Raw genomic sequence first — 21,484 nt, forward strand, 5'->3', positions numbered from 1 at the left:
TCTGCCATTCATCCACGACCATAACCTCATGTTGCAGCATGATAATGCACAGCCCAAAGTTGCAAGTATCTGTACACAATTCCACATTCCAGTACTTGCATGGCCAGCATACTCATCGGACATGTCACCCATTGAGCATGTTTGGGATGCTCTGCACCGGCGTATACGACAGTGTGTTCCAGGTCCTGCCAATATCCAGCAACTTCGCACAGCCATTGAAGAGGAGTGGACCGACATGCTACAGGCCACAATCAACAACCTGATCAACTCTATGCGAAGGAGATGTGTTGTACTGTGTGAGGCAAATGGTGGTCAGATACTGACTGGTTTTTGGACCCCCCCCCCCCCCCCCCGTATCCCCCCAATACAGTAAAACTGCATGTTTCGGAGTGGCCTTTTATTGTGCTCACTAACACAGATTTAGACAGATTTGTGAACAATATTCAAGAGAAATAGGCCTTTTGTGTACATAGAAAAAGTCTTAGATCTTTGAGTTTAGCTCATGAGATATGGGGGCAAAAACAAAAGTGTTGCGTTTATAATTTTGTTCAGTGCAATAATCTTTATAGATATAGCTGCGTGACATTCCACAAGACAAAATTTCACAACAAGCAACTTGCCTCCTCAACTGCATACCAATCAGTCAATACTACACAAAAAGAGTCAACATTAAAGGAAAACTATGGTGCCAGGAAAACCAAGTTGTTTCCTGGCACTATAGCTCCCTATAGAGCTCCCTCCCTTGCAGCCCACCCCCATTGTGCAGAAGGGGTTACAAAACACCTTCTGTCACTTACCTTGTTCCAGCGCTGATATCCCTTGGTGCTGGTTTGGGCTACACCTCCGCTGACACCGGCGGTGGAGACCTAATGTGCGGCAATGGCTGTGCTTGCATTAGTATTTCCCTCATAGGAAAGCATGTATATTGCTTCCCTATGTGGTTTTACATGATGCTGGATGTCCTCATGCATAGTGACCAAAAGTCACCTAAAGACCCGGAAGTCCCTCTAGTGGTTGTCTTCTAGAAGTGGCTGAAGTGATCTGGGTGCCTATAGATAGAAACACCCACCATTTGCACTTTGTTGAACACCTGAAAGGCAGGCATTACAGTCCTACTCAGACAATATTTGTCATACCTTAAGCTCCTTAACCACGACAGGCTGTTGCTGTTTTATGGTGGCAGGAGTCACATAGCGCTGTCCAATGATAGTAGTCAAACAGTTTTCAAACAATTTACCTGTTTGAATCTAGTGGGACCTTGTCAGATATGCGTTAAGTTGAAGTCCTTACTTCTGCATTAAAGGGACACTCCAGGCACCAACAACCTCTTACCTCAATGGTGTAACCCCAAAGTTGCCTCCAGTGGAGATGTCCACTCTCCCTATGCGACATCCGGTTTATGAATTTTGAAAGAAACATATCTTTTCCAAGCCAGTTTAGTGAATGGGGAGTCACTGATTGCCTGAGAATGTCAGCTGACAAGTCTCAGCCAATCAGCGGTGTCCCTGACAGGCGGCACTCCACACTTCCTGAATCTGAAAATGTAAAAGCAGAATGCTGTGTGGGGGAGTGGACATCACTGCTGGAGGCAACTTTGGAGTTAGACCGTTCCAGTACAGTTTAAGCCCTTGAGGTAAGAGTGCCTCCGGGGGCCTCCTGGCACCTAAACAACTTAATTTAGATGAAGTTGATTTGGTGCCTGGAGAGTTCCTTTGATGACATAAATTCTGCCTGTTTTTGGATACAATACGTTGGCACACTGTCGTGGGTATGGTGCTTAGACTTTTGCATCTTTAAGTTCAGACGAAGAAAGGAAGTAACAGAGATAACTAGAGTTGTTTGTACACATAGTCTGTTATAAACCTTTGTTATAGTCTTTATTTTATACCTAGTTATTTTCATGTTAATCCTTTGTTTTTTAAAGTATTTACCATAATGTATAGATTTCTTTATTTGAATATAAATATGTATTCATCTTTTCTTTTCCTTTAATAGAACAAGTTTGCAATATGGAATCATGTGTTTAAAAAAGTTAAACTATGACAGGAAAGAACTAGAAAGAAGGAGAGAAGTAAGCCAGCATGAAATAAAAGGTAATCTATAAATTGATTAACTAATGCAAAACAAAAACCTTTACACTTTTAAAACTCCATTTATAGTGAAAAAGAAAAAAAAATGTTTTTTTTTCTATAACATAATAAAAAATATGTAAACAAATGGCACACTTCAGGAATTAAATTGGGCATTACACCTCAAACCAAATGGAAATATATTTAGCTTTTCTAGGGACTGTGAGACTGTAAGCCACAACATTAAAGCCACCGGCCTAATATCGGGTACGTTCCCTTCGTACTGCCAAAACAGCTCTGATGCATCAAGGCATAGACTCCACAAGACGTCTAATTGTGCTCTCTGGTATCTGGCACCAAGATATAAGCAGCAGATCCTTTCATTATGCAAGTTGCGAGGTAGGGCATCCATGGATCTGTTTTGTTGTTCCATCACATCCCAATGATCCTCAATTGGACTGAGATCTGGGGAATTTGAAGGCCACGGCAACACCGTGACCACTTTGTCATGTTCCTCAAACCATTCCTGAACAATTTTGCAGTGTGGCAGGGTGCATTATTCTGCTGAAGAGACCATTGCCATCAGGGAACACCATTGCCATGAAGGGGTGTGTGTGGTCTTAAGCAATTTCTTGGTAGGTGGTACATGTCAACATAACATCCACATGAATGTCTGGACCCAGGGTTTCCCAGCAAGAGCATAACACTGCCTGCACCGGCCTGCATTCTTCCCTTAGTGCATCCTGTTGCTATATCTTCCTCAGTTAAACGCTGCTCACGCACCCAGCCATCCACCTGGTCTAAAATAAAACGTGATTCATCAGACCAGGCAACTTTTTTCTGATGCTCACGTCCCCACTGAAGGCACTTTGGGTAGTGGACAAGAGTCATGATGGGCACTTTGACCGATCTGTAGCTGCACAGATCCATAGGCAACAAACTGTGTTTTCTTTCACCTTTCTTAAATGACCAGAATTAAATTTCTCATCAATTTGAGCTACAGAAGCTTTTCTGTCTGACTAGATCAGATGGATCAGCCTTTGCTCCCCACGTGCATCACTGATCCTTGGGCACCCATGACCCAGACGCCAGTTCACTGTTTGTCCTTCCTTGCACCACTTTTGGTAGGTATTAACCACTGCATAATGGGAACACCATTATGGAGAGTATTATTTGGCTCTTGTCAAAGTCATTAAGATCTTTTCACTTGACCATTTTTCCTACTTCCAACATGAAAATCAAGAACTGACTGTTAATCTTCTGCCTAATATATCCCACCCCTTGACTGGTGCCGCCATTGTAACAATATAATCAATATTATTCACTTCACCTGTCAGTGCTTTTAATGTTGTGGCAGATCAGTGTATCCTTTGGGATTTAAGTTCTCCAAGTTCATTTCACTTTCCTTATATAACAAGTAATTTTGTTAATATATTTTTTCTAATAGATGTGTTGGTGTGGAGCAATGACCGTGTGATTCGCTGGATACAAGCAATAGGCCTCAGAGATTATGCAAATAATATCTTAGAAAGTGGAGTACATGGTTCCCTTGTAGCTTTGGATGATAACTTTGACTACACCAGTTTGGCGTTGTTGCTGCAGATTCCAATGCAAAACACTCAGGTTTGGACATAATGCATTATATAAAAAAAAAATAATAAAGTTTACATTTATTTAATCAAATATAGGTCTTAATGTATTATTTTTGGATCAGCAATTTACATTTTTAAATGATTTATCTACAAAAAAGTCCCTTAGAAATTTAATAGTGACTTTTGTAGATAAATTATTGAATTTTATTTTTATTTTTCTAAGCGATTGTGATCATTTGGAAATCCTTTCAAAAAACATTAAGCCAAAATCTGTAGATAATCAAAAAAGATTCTGTTTTTAATGACTTGTTATCTTGAGAAGTAGTTTGTTTTTTTTCCCATGATAACAAGAAAAATATAAAAACTATATGGCCTCTTTGGGCTTCATTAGTATACTAAAATATGAAATATTTCAATGTATGTTCACACATGAAACACATTCAAAACTTTTAGCTATATTCACACGGGGATTGTTAACCTGGCTTTAAATTTGCAATATATTGTAATGTTAGTTGTGAGCATTTGGTTAAAACTTTCCACATTATTCATTGGTAGTGAATTGATCAGAAAATTAAAAAAATTAGGATGCAATAACCTAGCTTTAAAAAGAGCAGTTCACTTTTGCAATGTGGCATTTTCAGGCTAAAAAACTCCAACAATTTCTGGTTTAGTGAATACATCTAATTTTAGTTGTATACTGCAAGTTGGGTGTCCATTGTGTGATTACGTATTTTTTACAATATAATATATAGAAAGTAAACACTGATATATCAAAATGTCCAAATGGGGCTTGTAGCCCTGGATCTGCAATCCAGTTTTGACATAGAAAAGGAATAATTGTCCAGCCTTCAACAATTCTGAATATATATTCAGGCGAGCACACATTAAAAGACCTCATTCTGTGTGCCATTAGAACTTTGCCAAACTATGTAACACATGCTATTAGTGACACATTTATAAGGATTCGTTAGATTAAGGGTGATCAAATATCCCTAACTGTTGAAGTAGTAAAATTCCCATGATTCTACATGAATAAATGTGCGTTTCCCTTGTGCACACATACATCTATTTCATAATAGGAATATTAATACATAATAGATTAACATAATGTATGTATAACTGAAAATATTGCGAAATTCACTACGAAAAGTTATGACTTAACCCCTTAAGGACCAAACTTCTGGAATTAAAGGGAATCATGACATGTCACACATGTCATGTGTCCTTAAGGGGTTAAATACCTTTTTATTTCAGAAAACAAACTCTTGTACAGTTTGGTGCTTGCTGTGTGGAGACAGGTTTTTTTTTTCTTTTTCATTTTACTAGAGAGGGAAACTATTTGAATCCATTTGAAAATGAATTGCATATTTTAGCTGGGGTTCCCGTTAATAGATAAAAAGGTATATAAACTGTTGGCAAACTAGATTTAAGTCACTTGTCTAGTCTCAGATGTTGGAAAAGTTTATTCAGTTTGTGTCTATTTTATTAAAAGCTTTAAACATTTCAATATTTCAGGCAAGGCAAATTCTGGAACGTGAATACAATAATTTATTGGCACTCGGGACTGAAAGACGTCTTGATGAGGTAATCATTTTTGGACCTAGATGACTGGCATATTGGTCCTTTGGACGGTAAATAGATAAATATGATATTACTATTGTGACGGAATACTGGTACGCCATCACTTGGGCACCGGGCTTAGAAGAATGGGCAAATACCGGGACTGGGGGTGTCAAGTAGAGAGGTTGTCACATAGATACAGAGACTGTCACTTAGAGAGACTGTGTGGCCATAGTATTAAATATCCATGCAACTGTACTTTGAGTATGAATTGATCAATAAAAAAAATGTATATATTTTATTTGGAAATTTGATTCCAGTGACAAATATTTTACAACTTTATGAGAATAATCGACCAGATTCGTTCAATAACATTGGAGTTATTGTGACCATTTTTATTTGCCTCTCTGTCTATTACCAGACTGATGACAAGAATATTAGACGTGGCCCCTCGTGGAGGAGGCAGTTCCCACCGCGTGAGGTTCATGGAATCAGCATGATGCCCGGTTCTTCTGAAACACTGCCAGCAGGATTCAGATTAACAACAACATCCGGGCACTCGCGCAAAATGACAACAGATGGTACAGCTTTATTCCTAGCTCTGCTCATTGAATGCACAGTGCAGTTGTATTATTTTAAGAGCTCTGTCGAAAATACAACATGATCTATGCAGAATGTATTCAGGCACAAGCCAAGCAATTCTCTTTAATTGGTAAACAAAACAAACAGCATGGCAAGCATTGCTGGTGTACACACACCACTGAATGCTCTGCTCTCTAGAGCAGGAGTGCCCATAGGTAGATCCTGAGATATTGTAGAACTACAACTCCCATGATGCTTTGCATGCATTTAGGATGCTTATAGAATGGCAAAGCATCATGAAAGACCTAGTTTTAAAACATCTGGGGAACTACCTTTTTGGCAACCCTGCTCTAGAGCTTACACTCAATTAGGATTTTGGGTATATATTATTAGTTTTGCACACGGTGCATCGAGTTAGTAAAAGGTCTTATTCATTTTTATAAAGCCTAAATTGTCCTAAATTGTATTTTGGTCAAAGAAATAAGAGATAATTAAAATGGAAATCATTTTCCCTCTCAACATCTCTGCCATTTACAGTACAGCAGGAAGCTACGGGAAGAGTACAGGAAGAGTAACATTAAATGTCTAGCATAATCTGGAAACATGCATTTAAAATGCCTTTTTTTGGTTTGCAGTTGCCCCTTCAGGATTGCCACGGTTAGACAGCTCCACAGTTCGAACATATTCGTGTTGACAAGACTTGAAAAGAGCAAAGCACTGAGTTGCTGTGAGTAGTTTAGCCTTAATAAAGATTTTTACTTATGTTGGTGTTAAAATATTTGCCTTTTTTAAAAACAATTGCATCTTTGATACGATTACATATTCACATTTGACAAAGATAACAAATATAATAGACTTCATGTGGGTGAAATTCATATATTGAGTAGTATTGGAAGTATAGAAAGCAATTTAACATTTTCAGGACAACATAGCCAAAATGGAACAATTTAATCTCACTAATTTAAAGATTACAAAATCCATGGCACTAACTCTGGACCTAACAAACCTTAAAACCATATCACAAACCCAACACACACTAAACAATGCATAAGGGTAAATATACACACAATGGTGAACTGTGCTTAGTGATAATGGGTAAAAAATGTTTACTTACAGATACTAGAGAAAGCTTTTGTGGAAGATATCTTAATAGAAAAAGTAAAAAGAGACAAATAATAGTGCAATATAATCTTATATAACGCTTATAAATATACAGTGCCAAAGGGACACTCACACTTGATAGAGCTTATATAGCTCTATTATGGTAGGTGTGGACGGCATAAACCCTGTCTGCGAATATAACTGTGCAATCCAGTAATCTTAGCTTCAAGTAATGGTAGGTGATATATGAAAAGAAACAGAAAACAAGGAAGTACAATAGTGTAATACAATAACAGCAATTAGCAGTATGTAGGGGAGTATCCTAGAGAAACCAGAGCAAGAACCTGCTTGAGTATATATGAGCTTGGGTGGAATAATCCCCATCTATGGATATGGATGATGTCCAAGGAGCCAAACAATAAAAATAAAGTATTATAAAATTCAAGGGACTGGATAAAATTTAATTTAAAAAGTACTATTATTTAAACAGTATAAAAGAAATAGGTGTAAAAAATACAAACAATGGGTGTGGCCCAGCGATCGAACCGAGCGGCCGCATGTAACAGCAGCTCCCGGCAAATGAACTGAAAAAAGCACCAACTAAGCAGTTTAAAGTGCAAGAAAACCTGATATACACAGAGCACATAGAGACATAATGTTCGAAAGCCAAAAATCGAAAGCGGTAAAAGCAAACCGAGCTACCTTCTTCTTGACAAAGATGGCGGCCTTGAAACTGTGGGAAAGCCAGGACCCTGCACAAGATGGCGGAGAGGCAAGATCAAGGGAACTTAAACACAAAAGAATATATATAGATCACCCAGGTGCGGTATTTGAGGAATCAATACAAAAAGCTAGTTACCCTTTTGGATACACGCTAAAGCAGAAGGATTCCTCTCAATCCTCAAATACTCATAGGATAATAACGTAATTTACAAAAACCCCAAAATTCAAGGTTACACTCACAAAGTCACAGGAAATTCAGGCATCAATAGTCTGTAGGTTCCATGGTAAAAAATGGAAAGAAACATAGTGCAACATTGATAAAAAAGTAAAAACGCTTGCTTTAATGGTTGCACTTACAAAGTATAAGTAGGTTGAAAGATCATCAGAATAATCCCGTGGTCCCTAGTCCTGGTCTTAGTAATAAAAGTGACAGGAGTCTCCACAGGCACCGATGGCAAAAACAGCAGCATATAAAACAATCAAATGACAATAACATATAAATACAATTAAAATAAAAACTCACTCTACGCATTTCATCTAATAACAATAGACTTCATTAGAAGTATTAAAAAAAAGTTGTATTGTGCATAAAATAAAATGCTGCAATGTGTGGAAACCGAGACTTCTTTTTAAATGTCCCTCTTTCAGATGATGGTTTGTTCTAAGCCAATCCCTTCGTTTCTTCACATATGATTGAATTATCTCCAATGGCCGCAATCCGTATATGGAGTTCTGGTAGTAAACCTGGAACGCAAAATGCGTTCCACATACCCGGAAGTGCCAGTCCGCCATGTATGATGATGTTGGTGCGCCCGGAACGCACATGCGTTTCAAATCTTCCGTCAGTCTTCACATATTGAAATATAATCACGGAGAGTTCTCAGCCCTATATTTCAAAATATTCACATGAAAAACAAAAAATATGAACCAGACAGAAAGATGATCAATATTAGGATACATCACAGAGTATATCTTTACCATGATGAAAAAAGTAACATAATACATACAAAAATGCAATCACCTGACCAAGTGTATACTCTAACTGACTAGATATACCAAGTGAACATATAGTGGATCAGACACTAGAGGTGGAGTCTGTAGACACTTAGCAATAAAAAGGGGGGAAGAAAAATATATATAAAAGATTGAGGGAACACTCCCTGTCACCTCCAGCCTCACCAGGCCCCATCGCAGAAGATCAACCACTGACACAGAGCGGCATGCAGGCGATGATGGCTGAGTTTTCTGATACTATACAGAATAACATCAAGCTGCAAAAACAATTACTATCCTGCGAACTTTGGAAAGAAATTCGGGACATCGGGACCTGCACATCTCATATAGAAGCTAAAATGGATGATTACGCGGTGGCCCACCATAGTCTGGCAGACAAGCTTCAAGAAATGGAGGACGCACTAGAAAAACACAGGCTTAAGTTAGCTGACATAGAGGACAGGTCCAAGAGGAATAACCTCTGATTCCGAGGTATACCGGAGTCGGTGGCTAATTCTGTCCTGAATAACTATCTTATGGACTTGTTCCAGAATCTGTCTCCAGAAATTCACCCAGACCAGCTTAATAGATAGAGCTCTCTGACTGCATAGGCCCAAACACCTACCCACAATGACTGCAAAGGACGTCATCGCGAGGATCAATTTTTTTTTATGCCAAAGAAAGAATAGTTAGTGCAAGCAAGAATATGGACATGCCAGACAAATTCCAAAATATCAAAATATTTGCGGACTTGTCAGCCGAGATGCTGCATTTTAGGAAATCATTGGCACCTGTCACATCAACTCTCCGAGAGTACAACTTAAACTACAGATGGGGATAACTGGCCAAGCTCCTGATTTTCCACCTCGATGCTCTACACACCTTTACAAACTTTGCGTAAGGCATCAAGAGGCTTAAGGACTGTGGATTTCTGACACCCACCTCGCCGAGTACCAGGCCGGCAAAGGTTCCCAGAATGTCCCCGGAATGGACTGTTCATTAACACTGCTGTACCTCTCCCTGAGCAACACGTAACTATATATATTTGTCCCCACTGGTTAAATGATGTTAATGTGTTATTGTGCCACTAAGTACCTATTAGCCACACGGTTAAAACTTATCTACAGTACTACCCACCCCTTAGATCCCACATCGACCCCTGATCCAATCTAAAAAGCTGTCCTATATGTATCAATCCAGAATACTGGTTAGACGCCGACTCTGCCCAATCAGCAGCCTAAGGCCACTCACTAGGACACGCAGAGACATCAGTGGGTTCATTGGGCCCACAACACAGTTGAAGTTGGTTGAGCAGTGAGACACTGATAGTGTGGGGACGTGTTGTTCCTGTCATACAATAATGACACCTGCTCAGGTTATGTTTATAATTATCATTATGTTCCAGTTTATGTTGTTACAAGTGCTTCAGACAGTTCACCTGTGAGAATCCCTTTATGTTAGAGAGTCTCACCGCCACGACCCCCACTGGCTGCACCAGACCTCCAGGAGGCGCATGTTGGCTTACACTGTCCAAGGCGATCAGGGTTTTACACCCCGTAGTTCACGTTCCTTTCCCCTTTATATCATTGTGCTTACCCCACTCATGCCCACTCACAACCCTCAGATCTATTTCCAACAGACTTAGTGGGATGGTTCGACAGAGGTCCATGATTGCATACAGCTCGAAGGTTTTTCACAGCACAATCACCCAGGTATTTAGACAACAAGACTACGTGTACCCTAAAGGGAGTCTTATTGGTAATACCACTGTTGAAAATTGGGTACTGAAACTCAAATATATTCCAGAGGTGGCACACATGGAAGTCTCCCCTGAGAACCGCACCCCTTCTAAAGTTTCCATAGCATACAGATAGTGACATACAATGTTAAGGGGCTAAACTCCCCCGGCAAACGTAGGTTGCTCATAAGAGACCTTAAGAAACAAGCGGTCGATATAGCATGTATTCAGGAAACCCATTTTAAAAATACCTGTGATCTTCACAAACACATTTCCAACTTAATACCATGCCCTTTCTTACACTAAGATCAAAGGGGTCTCCATTTTCATTCATAGAGATATAGCTTTTGAACTGCAAAGACACTTTATCGCCCCCCCAGGGATGTTTTATTATCCTTATTGGTCTTTTTAACAATATTCAATATACGCTGGTATCAGCCTATTTCCCCAATACTAACTCGGGAGATTACCTTGGCAATCTCCTGAAGAAGATTGATGAATACAAACAAGGAGGGCTAATTTCCTGTGGTGACTTCAACTTTATTTCCTACTATCTCATCACCAGGGTAAAAGAAAGAGCAGATTAACGGCCGTGTGTTAAGCCCTGTCCAATCAACTCTCCCAGCAGAATATGTATGATGTCTGAAGAGTACTTCATCCCATGGATAGGGACTACTTCTTTTTCTCGAAAGTCCATAACCAGGGGAGGGCTGGCAGCCTTAGGCCTGGGGGGCAAAACCAGTCAAGTGGCCCATTGCGCCACCAAATCAGTTCACCATCCATGCCCACCTTTTTCTGGTTTTATAACGGATATTGATGTTATGCTAATCAGTAGCTCTTTGCCATACCCGCTCCTTCACGGCTCTGACTTTCAATGTTGTCAGAGCACAGGCTGAGAATCTCTGAGCCTGTGCTCTGACTCACTAACTGAGCGCCGGAACCACGAGGGAGAGGATATGATCTGACTGCACCTACTGCTGGTGCGCACCAGTGGACCACCAGCGAATCGTTTAAATTAAATATGCTGGTGTACCCAACTTGTGAGCTGTGTTGGCCGCCGGGCGCCTCTGTTGTCATGGCACCCTGCGTGACCGCACAGCTTGCCCACCCAAACGGCTGGCCCTGCTGACACACACTGATGTTACTACTTAGACATCCCTCAATATTAATACAGAGATGAGAGTAAACACCAATAAACTGTGGAAACAGAGCTGATCCCCCCAAATTTATAAAGGTTTGCTTAGAGGATTTATTCAAGATTAAATCATGCCTCCTCCTCTCTCCCCCATGCGCTGCTCTGTAGGCTGGGAGGAAGTGAAGAGTAATCACAGTCTCCCAGCACAACGCCATCTGTGGCTGCATGGGGAACAGCTGTTTAATGTAATGCTTGCAGGACGGCCAGCTGCCGCAGAACCTCTTTGTTTCCGTCTCTGCAAAGGGCTCTAGGCACTGCTTGTTGTGAGTGTGAGCCACTATAAATTAGGGGCAGAGGGCACTTGCACTGCTGTCAAGACGGGTCTGGGCAGGAGGAGAGTGCAGTGCAATCAGTGCACTCCCCTCCTGTGGGTCACCACAGACTGGTGTGACCTGCCCAGGATCAGAGCCGGTGCAAGGATTTTTGCCGCCCTAGCCAAAATATAAATTTGCCGCCCCCCCCCCATGTGACATCACAATGCCCCACCCATATGATCTGCCATATGAACTAACGCCAGTGCTGCACACAGTGTGTGTTTACATTAAAAAGCCTGCAGGGACCAGCTATAGACACCAGAACCACTTCATTAAGCTATAGTGTCCCTTTAATGTGAGGTAAATTATAGATTAGTGTCACTAATAATATACTAGATTGCCTACTTACAATTAGATGATGATGATGATGGGCTGCAGTTTGGCTCCACTGGTCTGGTGTAGAACAGGACCTCTGGAGGCTGTTTGCAACTGTGGTCACAAAATTCAATGTTCTGGGAGAATTGGAAGCAGCTCCATTTTTTGGGGGCCTCTTACACAGCTCAAGGTCTGGGCCCCAGTGCCTGACGGTGAGTATGCCCAAAAGGCCCACTCATAAGTCCACTTATATGTTCCACCCACCCATGAGCTCGCTCACAGGGAGTGGAGTGTGTAGGGGATGTGTTATGTGTTATCTCATATGTGTGCTTATGGTATGTAGTGTATAGGGATACCAGTTTGTGCAGGTGATGCAGTGTGTTTGTGTGTAGTGGAAGCAGTGTGTATTTGTGTATAAGGGATGTATTATGTGTTTCTGGTTGTGTGTGAGGGATGCATTGTGTGAATCTGTGTTTGTATGCATAAGGGATGCAAGGTGTGTGTCTGTATGTGTGTGCATTGAGTGTAAGAGATGCATTGTGTTTCTGTGTGTATGTAAGAAAAACAGTGTGTGTGTTTGCATGTGTGTGTAAGGGTTTGCATTGTATGTTTCTGTGTATGTGTGCAAATGTAAGGGTTGCATTGTGTGTGTGTGTGTGTGTGTAATGGATGCATTGTGTGTTTCTCTGTGTGTAAGGGAAGCATGTTCTGTTTCTGTGTATGTATAGGGATGCATTGTGTGTTTCTGTGTATGTATAGGGATGCATTGTGTGTTTCTGTGTATGTATAGGGGTGCATTGTGTGTGTGTGTGTGTGTGTGTGTGCGCGTAGTGTTAAAGAGCTCCCTGTCTTGCCCCCTGTCCTATAGAGCTGTCCCTTCTGTCCCTTAGAGCACTCCCCTGCCCCTTAGTGGTCTCTCCTCTCCCCCACCCTCCCCTAGCAGTCTCTTCTCACACTCACCCACCCTCCCTGTGCTCTTCTCATCCCCCCTCCACCCTCCCTGTGTTCTTCTTACCCCCTCCTCCCTGTGTTCTTCTTACTCCCCCTTCTTCTTATTACTCCCCCTTCTTCTTCTTAACCCTCCTACTTCTTCTTACCCCCTCTTCTTCTTCTTACCCCCTCTTCTTCTTCTTACCCCCTCCTTCTTCTTCTTACCCCCTCCTTCTTCTTCTTACCCCCTCCTTCTTCTTCTTACTCCCCCCTCTTCTTCTTACTCCCCCCTCTTCTTCTTACTCCCCCCTCTTCTTCTTACTCCCCCTTCTTCTTACTCCCCCTTCTTCTTACTCCCCCTTCTTCTTACTCCCCCTTCTTCTTACTCCCCCTTCTTCTTACTCCCCCTTCTTCTTCTCACCCCCCTCTTTTTCTTATCTCCCCTCCTTCTTACTTCCCCCTTCTTCTTATTACTTCCCCCTTCTTCTTCTTAACCCTCCTACTTCTTCTTACCCCCTCTTCTTCTTCTTACCCCCTCTTCTTCTTCTTACCCCCTCTTCTTCTTCTTACTCCCTCCTTCTTCTTCTTACCCCCTCCTTCTTCTTCTTACCCCCTCCTTCTTCTTCTTACTCCCCCCTCTTCTTCTTACTCCCCCCTCTTCTTCTTACTCCCCCTTCTTCTTACTCCCCCTTCTTCTTACTCCCCCTTCTTCTTACTCCCCCTTCTTCTTCTTACCCCCCTCTTTTTCTTATCTCCCCTCCTTCTTACTTCCCCCTTCTTCTTACTCCCCCCTCTTATTATCCCCCTCCCCTCTTCTTACTCCCTCTCCTTACTCCACCCTCCCCTCTTACTCCCCCCTCTTCTTACTCCCCCCTCCCCTCTTCTTACTCCCCCCTCCCCTCTTCTTACTCCCCCCCTCTTCCTCTCCCCCCTCCCCTCTTCTTACTCTCCCCCCCCTCTTCTTACTCTCCCCCCCTCCCCTCTTCTTACTCCCCCCCCTCTTCTTACTGTCCCCCCTCTTCTTACTCCCCCCCTCTTCTTACTGTCCTCCCCTCTTTTTACTCCCCCCCTCCCCTCTTTTTACCCCCCCCTCCCCTCTTCTTACTCTCCACCCTCTTCTTACTGTCCCCCCCTCTTCTTACTCTCCCCCCTCCCCTCTTTTTACTCTCCCCCTCCCCTCTTTTTACTCTCCCCCTCCCCTATTTTTACTCCCCCCCCTCTTCTTACTCTCCCCCCTCCCCTCTTCTTACTCTCCCCCCTCCCCTCTTCTTACTCTCCCCCCTCCCCTCTTCTTACTCTCCCCATCCCCTCTTCTTACTCTCCCCCCTCCCCTCTTCTTACTCTCCCCCCTCCCCTCTTTTTACTCTCCCCCTCCCCTCTTTTTACTCTCCCCCTCCCCTCTTTTTACTCTCCCCCCTCCCCTCTTTTTACTCTCCCCCTCCCCTCTTCTTACTCTCTCCCCCTCCCCTCTTCTTACTCTCTCCCCCCCCTCTTCTTACTCTCTCCCCCCCTCTTCTTACTCTCTCCCCCCCTCTTCTTACTCTCCCCTCCCCATCTTCTTACTCTCCCCCCTCCCCTCCCCTCTTTTTACTCTCCCTCCCTTCTTTTTACTCTTTCCCCCCCCCTCTTCTTACTCTTACCCCCTCCCCTGTAGGTGGCCGAGCTGCACTCCGGTCCGCGGTCCCGGCCGGAGTGATAGGAAGGTGCTCAGTGTGCACCTTCCTGTCAGTCCGGCCGGGTACAGGAAACAGAAACTCCACGCGGAACAGGAGTTTCTGTTTCCTGTACCCGGCCGGACTGACAGGAAGTGCACACTGAGCACCTTCCTATCACTCCGGCCGGGACCGCGGACCGGAGTGCAGCTCGGCCACCTACAGGGGAGGGGAGGGAGGGAAAAGCAGCTGCAGCCGTCTGAGCGCTCTTTACAGAGCGCTCGGCGGCTGCAGCATTTAAAGGGCCGGCCCACCGCGGCCGGTCCTAAAATAATTTCGGGCGGCCTGGGGGGCAATTGCCTCCCTGCCCCCCGGCCCAGCCCGCCCCTGTCCATAACACATATACCCGTATAGACACCTTTTACGTTGACAACTTCACATTTGCACAGATATCCAAATGCACAATAGGTTACATTACTTGGTCCGTGTTTATAGAATTGTATGACAACTTCCAGTTTAAAGGAAGTGGGACTTGGAGGTTAAATTAATCACTGTTACAAGACAAGATATTCACAGAACAACTAAGGAACTACTTTCACACTAACTCCACATGAGATGTTATGAGGGCAACGGTGTGGACGGCCCAAAGAGGAGGTGAGAGGGCTTCTTATTAAACGCTCCATGCACCTTGAGAGACAACGCCAAACCACCCTCTTGGAGTGCCATAAGGAAATAGCTATACTCACTGCCCACAATAAACAAACAACGTCCCTAGACCTCACAACTCCAAACACTGTACCATCAACTTGCCGAGTTAAACGCAGCCGTAACCACATATTTTTTTAACTAGAATGAAGGCAACCTTCTATCACCATAGTGAGAAAGCCTCCAGACACTTAGCAAACCAGTTAAGAGCAAAATTAGCAGCTTTCAAAATAGCGTGCATTAATGGGGCAGATGGTAGTAAAAAACTTAACCCACAGGATATCACACAGGAATTTGCAAATTACTATTCTAATCTGTATAATTTAGGAGCAGACAACATTAATCACCCACCAGAAGAGGGAGCCATCCAAGAATACTTGGCCCACATGACCCTCCCCCGCATAAGCCAGACACAGTCCGAGGTCCCTGCTCCAACCATATTACATACGATTAGGTAAATTAGGTAAATCGCCAGGAGCCGATGGGCTAACCAATTTCTGTTACAAACAATTTGCTGATGTTTTAGCCCCTCAACTGGTGAAGGGAACCTCCCTCCAGAAATGTTGCTGGCCACTATAGTTACCTTGCCCAAACTAGACAAAACCCCTGACCAATGTAAATACTTCCATCCTATTTTGCTACTCAATACGGACGCGAAGATATACGCAAAGGTTATAGCCAACAGTCTGGGCCCTGTCCTTCCGGTGCTCATACAAGATGACAGGGTTTGTGGTGGGGAGACAGGGCCTAGATAACACCCGCAAGTTATCTTTGGTGATGGAGAACCTTAGAGGGTTCGGTCGAGGCTGCCTATTATTAACATTAGATGTTGAGGAAGCGTTTGACTGCCTGGGATGGACCTTCCTCCGCCAGGTGTTGCTGATGTATGGGTTTCCTCCGCTGCTCAGCAGACAAATATTTGCTCTCTACTCATCACCCACAGCACAAATATTGCAGACAGGCTTTAATTCTTCCACCTTTACAATTATGAACAGCACGCGGCAGGGGTGCCCTTTGTTCCCCCTGCTCTATGTACTTGCCCTAGAACGTTATGCAATTAGGAGTCATCCCAATATCCATGGAATTCACTTTTAAGGGCAAACAAACCCGAAAAATCATTGCCACACATATTACGGCTGATAAAAAAATGTGGAGAAATATCATACTACTCCCTTAATACTAGCAAAAGGCAAGCCCTGGGCCTCCGGCTAGACATAAAAGTATTAGAAAACTTACGTAAGGAATATCAGTTTGAATGGAGACGGGATAATTTAAAATATTTAGGTTTAACATTTACCAAAAAAGCCTCTGACATGTTCCCAACTAACTACACCAGGGTCTGGAATGAATGCAAAACTATCTTACGTAACTGGAACCACCTATTCCTAACCGGGACAAAACTCATCATAGCGCTCAAGATGTCATATTGCCAAAACTCCAATACCTGTTCCGTAACCTCCATATACATGTGCCACAATGAAACTTTAAGACTATCCATTCAGAAATGACAAAATTCACCTGGGGTAATAGAAAAGCTAGGATATCAAGCAAATTGCTGAAGGCCCCGGTACGACAGGGAGGGATGGCATTCCCAGATGTCAAAACTTACTAGCAGGCAGCAATATTGGCCTCACTGATGACTCACTTCCTTAGAGACGATCAACCACAGTGGGTATCTCTAGAAAATCTAGCTATAAACCCTTTCACCATTCCCAACTTAATGTGGCTCCCCAAAAAATTTAGGCCAGCAATACCACTCATGCCCGCATAAATCAAACTAGCCCTGCAACTGTGGGATAAAAACAGACAGAAGCTGGAAAACTCACACTCATTGTCCTTAGCAACTCCAATTGAGGCCTTAATCTACTGTATCCCAACGTTCCATGCTACACCGTGGAAAGAAAAAGGGGTTACACACTTGCTACATGCATACAAGTCCGGTAAACGAATGGATTTTCATGTGATCCAACTTACAACATCCCGTCTACCTCCTAATTCTCTTTTTCGTCCAATTAAAATCTTTCCTATATGTGTTTAACAGTGTGTCATTGTATTCAATGTTAACATAAGGAGGCGTATGCCTCCAACTGTAACAGTCGAAGATAAAACTCTTCCTGAATGCCGGAGTCAATTAGGCAAAGATCGCACCCTAAGGGAATGTACACTAGTACTGATGTGATGATGTGTATAAAAAAGACAAGGTGCGCAATGTGGATATTATTATTATTGCTGTGAAATGCAATTACCCCCTTCCCCTCTTTTTTCTTCTGTACCTCTCTCCCCATAGGTTTTTATGTGACAAAAACACTAATAAAAAATACAAATTTAAAAAAAAAAATACAAACAATAAGACACCAGTCCACAAAGGAATTATAAAGCCCTCAATTGTCACTTAACACATTTCACTGTGGCTTTATCAAAAGTGAATGTAGGATGAAACAAATTCCGTGTATTTCAAGGGTCTGGAGACTTATTGGTGGATTCTGGTGTTCGGCTCAGCTGTTTCTGGTTTTCGGCAAGATGAAAGTCGCTGTGAAAATGATGTATGTCATACATGTGTTTGACTCCTATGGATGATGTTGTTAGGTGCCGACCGTTACTCGTAAGTGACGTTGGTGGAAGTTTGCAAATCACCATATTGGATTCTTCCATAACAATACACATAAAGTATGAAAAAAAGCAGTGCGTAAGATAATTTAAATGCTAAATCTTAACCCCTTAAGGACCAAACTTCTGGAATAAAAGGGAATCATGACATGTCACACATGTCACAAAATATAGATATATAGATAATACACAGAGCAGGTCACAATACAAAGATACCTAAACAATACACATAGTTTATAGACTACAGAGATACCCATATAACAGGGAGAACTGAGTAAAATACAGAGACATAACAGAATTAAAAATAGCTGGACACAATAGGGAGATACTCATAAATATCCCATACAGTCAGGATCACTGTGATGGATTAAACACAGCTGCAATTCAGAGATTCACACATAGTACATGTCTCTGTATAATAGTCCAGCTCTCTCTCGTTCTTTCTTCCTAGCCCTCTCCGTCTTATGATATCATCTTCAGTAATGCTCCTGCTAGGATAACTTGAACCTCTCAACAGATATGCCAATAGCATGCCTCCATTCATGGGCAGCTGGCTCTGAAGGTTGTATAGGGAGAGGCATTAGCAGTAGAAAGAGGGAAGTGCTCATGCCATTGTACAGAACACTGATGAGACCTCACTTGGAGTATTGTACGCAGTACTGGAGACTGTATCTCCAGAAGGATATTGATACTTTGGAGAGAATTCAGAGAAGGGCTACTGAACTGGTTCATGGATTGCAGGATAAAATTTACCAGGAAAGGTTAAAGGATCTCAACATGTATAGCTTGGAGGAAAGACGAGACAGGGGGGATATGATAGAAACATTTAAATACATAGGGAATCAACACCGTAAAAGAGGAGACTATATTTAAAAGAAGAAAAACTACCACAACAAGAGGACATAAATTAGAGAGACAAAGGTTTAAGCATAATATCAGGAAGGATAGTGGATGCATAGTATAGCCTCCCAGCTGAAGTGGTAGAGGTTAACACGGTAAAGGAGTTTAAGCATGCGTGGGATAGGCATAAGGTTATCCTAGACGATAAGGCCTGGGACTAATGAAAATATGTAGTTAGTAAATTGGGCAGACTAGATGGGCTATTCTTATCTGCCATCACATTCTATGTTTTTAGTGGGACCCTTAGTATCCCTATGGACAAGCCTTCACTGGATGCTATATGTAGGGAATGTTGTTTTCTCATTCAAATTGTCACTTTCTCATTCTCTATTGAAACTGGTGGTGAGTGGTAAGCAAGTTGGCTGCAATAGAAGGAATGAAGCACCTTAGCATAGCCAATCTATCGTCTAGTTCAGTGGTGCTCCAAAAAGTATATAAAATACACCGAAGTGAGATTTCAGAAACTAAGGTGGTGAGCTTTGGTTCCAGAAGAAAAGTCTAGTGTTTGATCAATGAATGAAAATAGTTTGGGAAATAAATGACAAGACGTATAGCTCCTTAGCGCAATAGCTATTACAATAAGCTGTTATTATAATGATTGGAGTATCCCTTTAAAGACTTTAATAAATAAATAAAAAAGATAAATTTGTTTCCTAAAACTGACATTTTCTCCAAATGTTTTATTCAGGTGTCATCTTTTAGCTATCTACCTGAAGTGCACTACCTAGCAGAACCGCAGGGTGAGAAGGATCGCAAACCAGAATGAGCACTGATTTCCAAAACTCAAATGTGAAATAATTTTTATGTACTACATTATCATATGCTTAGTTTAAGAAGCAAGAAAAGAAAATATTAATATTTACAAAGGAAAGTTGACCATCAAAGGTCCAAGTGTTCACAGACAAATGAGACGGATCTATTGTTTTTCTGTTCTGTTACTTCTGTTTTACTGTAATATACTAGAACTATTTAAGTATTTAATGTGTATTTATTTTACGAAGTGTAAGTCATTTATTTTATGACGTGTAAATGGTTATAAATATGATTTTTTTTTTTAAAACAAACAATAAAGCTAAAGTTCGTTGAGTCTGTGTTGGAAGACCTGGCGATATTGTCAATAACGTTTGTATCTTTCCATTTCACTGTTTTTACGGTTTTTGGATCGTAACAGTCAAACTAGTATGTTTAGCAAAGTTAGGTGCTTCAATGTGTGTGTTTTGAAAAACCTCTTACTCAACGGCTGGATGCCTGCCTTTGGTTATGTATAGTAACTGTGTAATCTGGGGAAATGAGCTTGAACGGACGTTTGAATCAACGTGATGTGTTATTTTACACTGGCAGAGAAGCATCGTGACTACTCGTCAAAAAACAAACTGTTTACATGAATCAATAGCAATCACAACAAACAAAAAAACAAAAACAATATTTGTAAAACAAAATCATTAAATTCTGTAACCTGTGGACCAAGAAAACTTTGCTTTACTGAGAACTATTTTTTGCTTTCTCTTGTATCTGTTTAAATGCCAGCGACTGTTGGGCAACGTAATCCAGCAGACACATGTTCTGTCATGTACAACACAACTGAACAACTCATTCCTATATTGAACACTGGGTGTTAGAAAAACTTTCCTCTCTTGCTATGCGTTTAGCCAAGAAGGCCTTGTTAAGGATGGAGACTTCATGGATGTCCAGTATGTTAGAGGAAATAGCTGAAAACCAGGATATTTGAAACCTTGTCTAATATGGATATATAAGTATCGTGAGGAAGTTTAAGTGTATATATATATATATATATATATATATATATATATGTGTGTATATATATATATATATATATATGTGTGTGTGTGTGTGTGTGTTTGTGTATTTAACTATATACATGCAGTGCATTCAGAAATTATATAGATCCCATCATTTTTTTCACATCTTTAATGCTACAATTGTTTCAAATATTTTTCACATCAATCCACAATCAATATTCCGTAATGCAAAGCAAAAAACTGATTTATGACACCTTTGCAAATATATATAATAGAAAAAAATAAAACATCAGAATTACATAAATTTTTGAACCCTTAACTCAGTACTTAGTAGAAGCCCCACTGGTAGCAATTCTGTTGGAATTGATGCGACAAACATTGCATTCTTAAATTTCAGTAGTTTATGATATTTATGTCTGCAGATCCTCAAAAATTCAGCCAGGTTGGATGGGAATCATCTCTGGACAGCTATTTTCAGGTCTCCCCAGAGATATTCAATTTGGTTCAAGTCCATGCTCCGGCTGGCTCACTCAAGGACATTCACCATTTTCCTGTTGCAAGGTGAACCTTTAGACAAGTCTGAGGTCCCCAGTGCTCTGGACCAGGTTTTCATTAGGTGATGACTGTTTCCCTCCAGACAGGATGCTTTTAATTTATGTCAAACAAGTCAATCTTTTTATCAGACTAGAGAATCTTGTTTCTCACAGTCTTGAGAGACCTTTAGGTACATTTTTTGCAAATTCAATTT

General features: G+C 41.6%; 1 protein-coding gene across 9 annotated transcripts in view; it reads left to right on the forward strand.

Moving 5' to 3' along the window:
- The window catches only part of PPFIA2 (PTPRF interacting protein alpha 2), a 369,600-nt gene extending 348,862 nt beyond the window's left edge, over positions 1-20,738 (forward strand). For all 9 annotated transcript variants that reach the window (XM_063447134.1, XM_063447135.1, XM_063447137.1 and 6 more), the window contains 6 exons: positions 1,996-2,093; positions 3,517-3,692; positions 5,177-5,245; positions 5,643-5,802; positions 6,439-6,530; positions 19,665-20,738. In XM_063447134.1, the coding sequence (XP_063303204.1) occupies positions 1,996-2,093; positions 3,517-3,692; positions 5,177-5,245; positions 5,643-5,802; positions 6,439-6,497 (562 nt within the window). In that variant the 3' untranslated portion in view covers positions 6,498-6,530; positions 19,665-20,738. The remainder of the gene's footprint in view (positions 1-1,995; positions 2,094-3,516; positions 3,693-5,176; positions 5,246-5,642; positions 5,803-6,438; positions 6,531-19,664) is intronic.
- The last annotated feature ends 746 nt before the right edge of the window (positions 20,739-21,484 follow it).

This window comes from Pelobates fuscus, chromosome 3 (genome assembly GCF_036172605.1).
Source record: "Pelobates fuscus isolate aPelFus1 chromosome 3, aPelFus1.pri, whole genome shotgun sequence".
Classification (NCBI taxonomy): domain Eukaryota; kingdom Metazoa; phylum Chordata; class Amphibia; order Anura; family Pelobatidae; genus Pelobates; species Pelobates fuscus.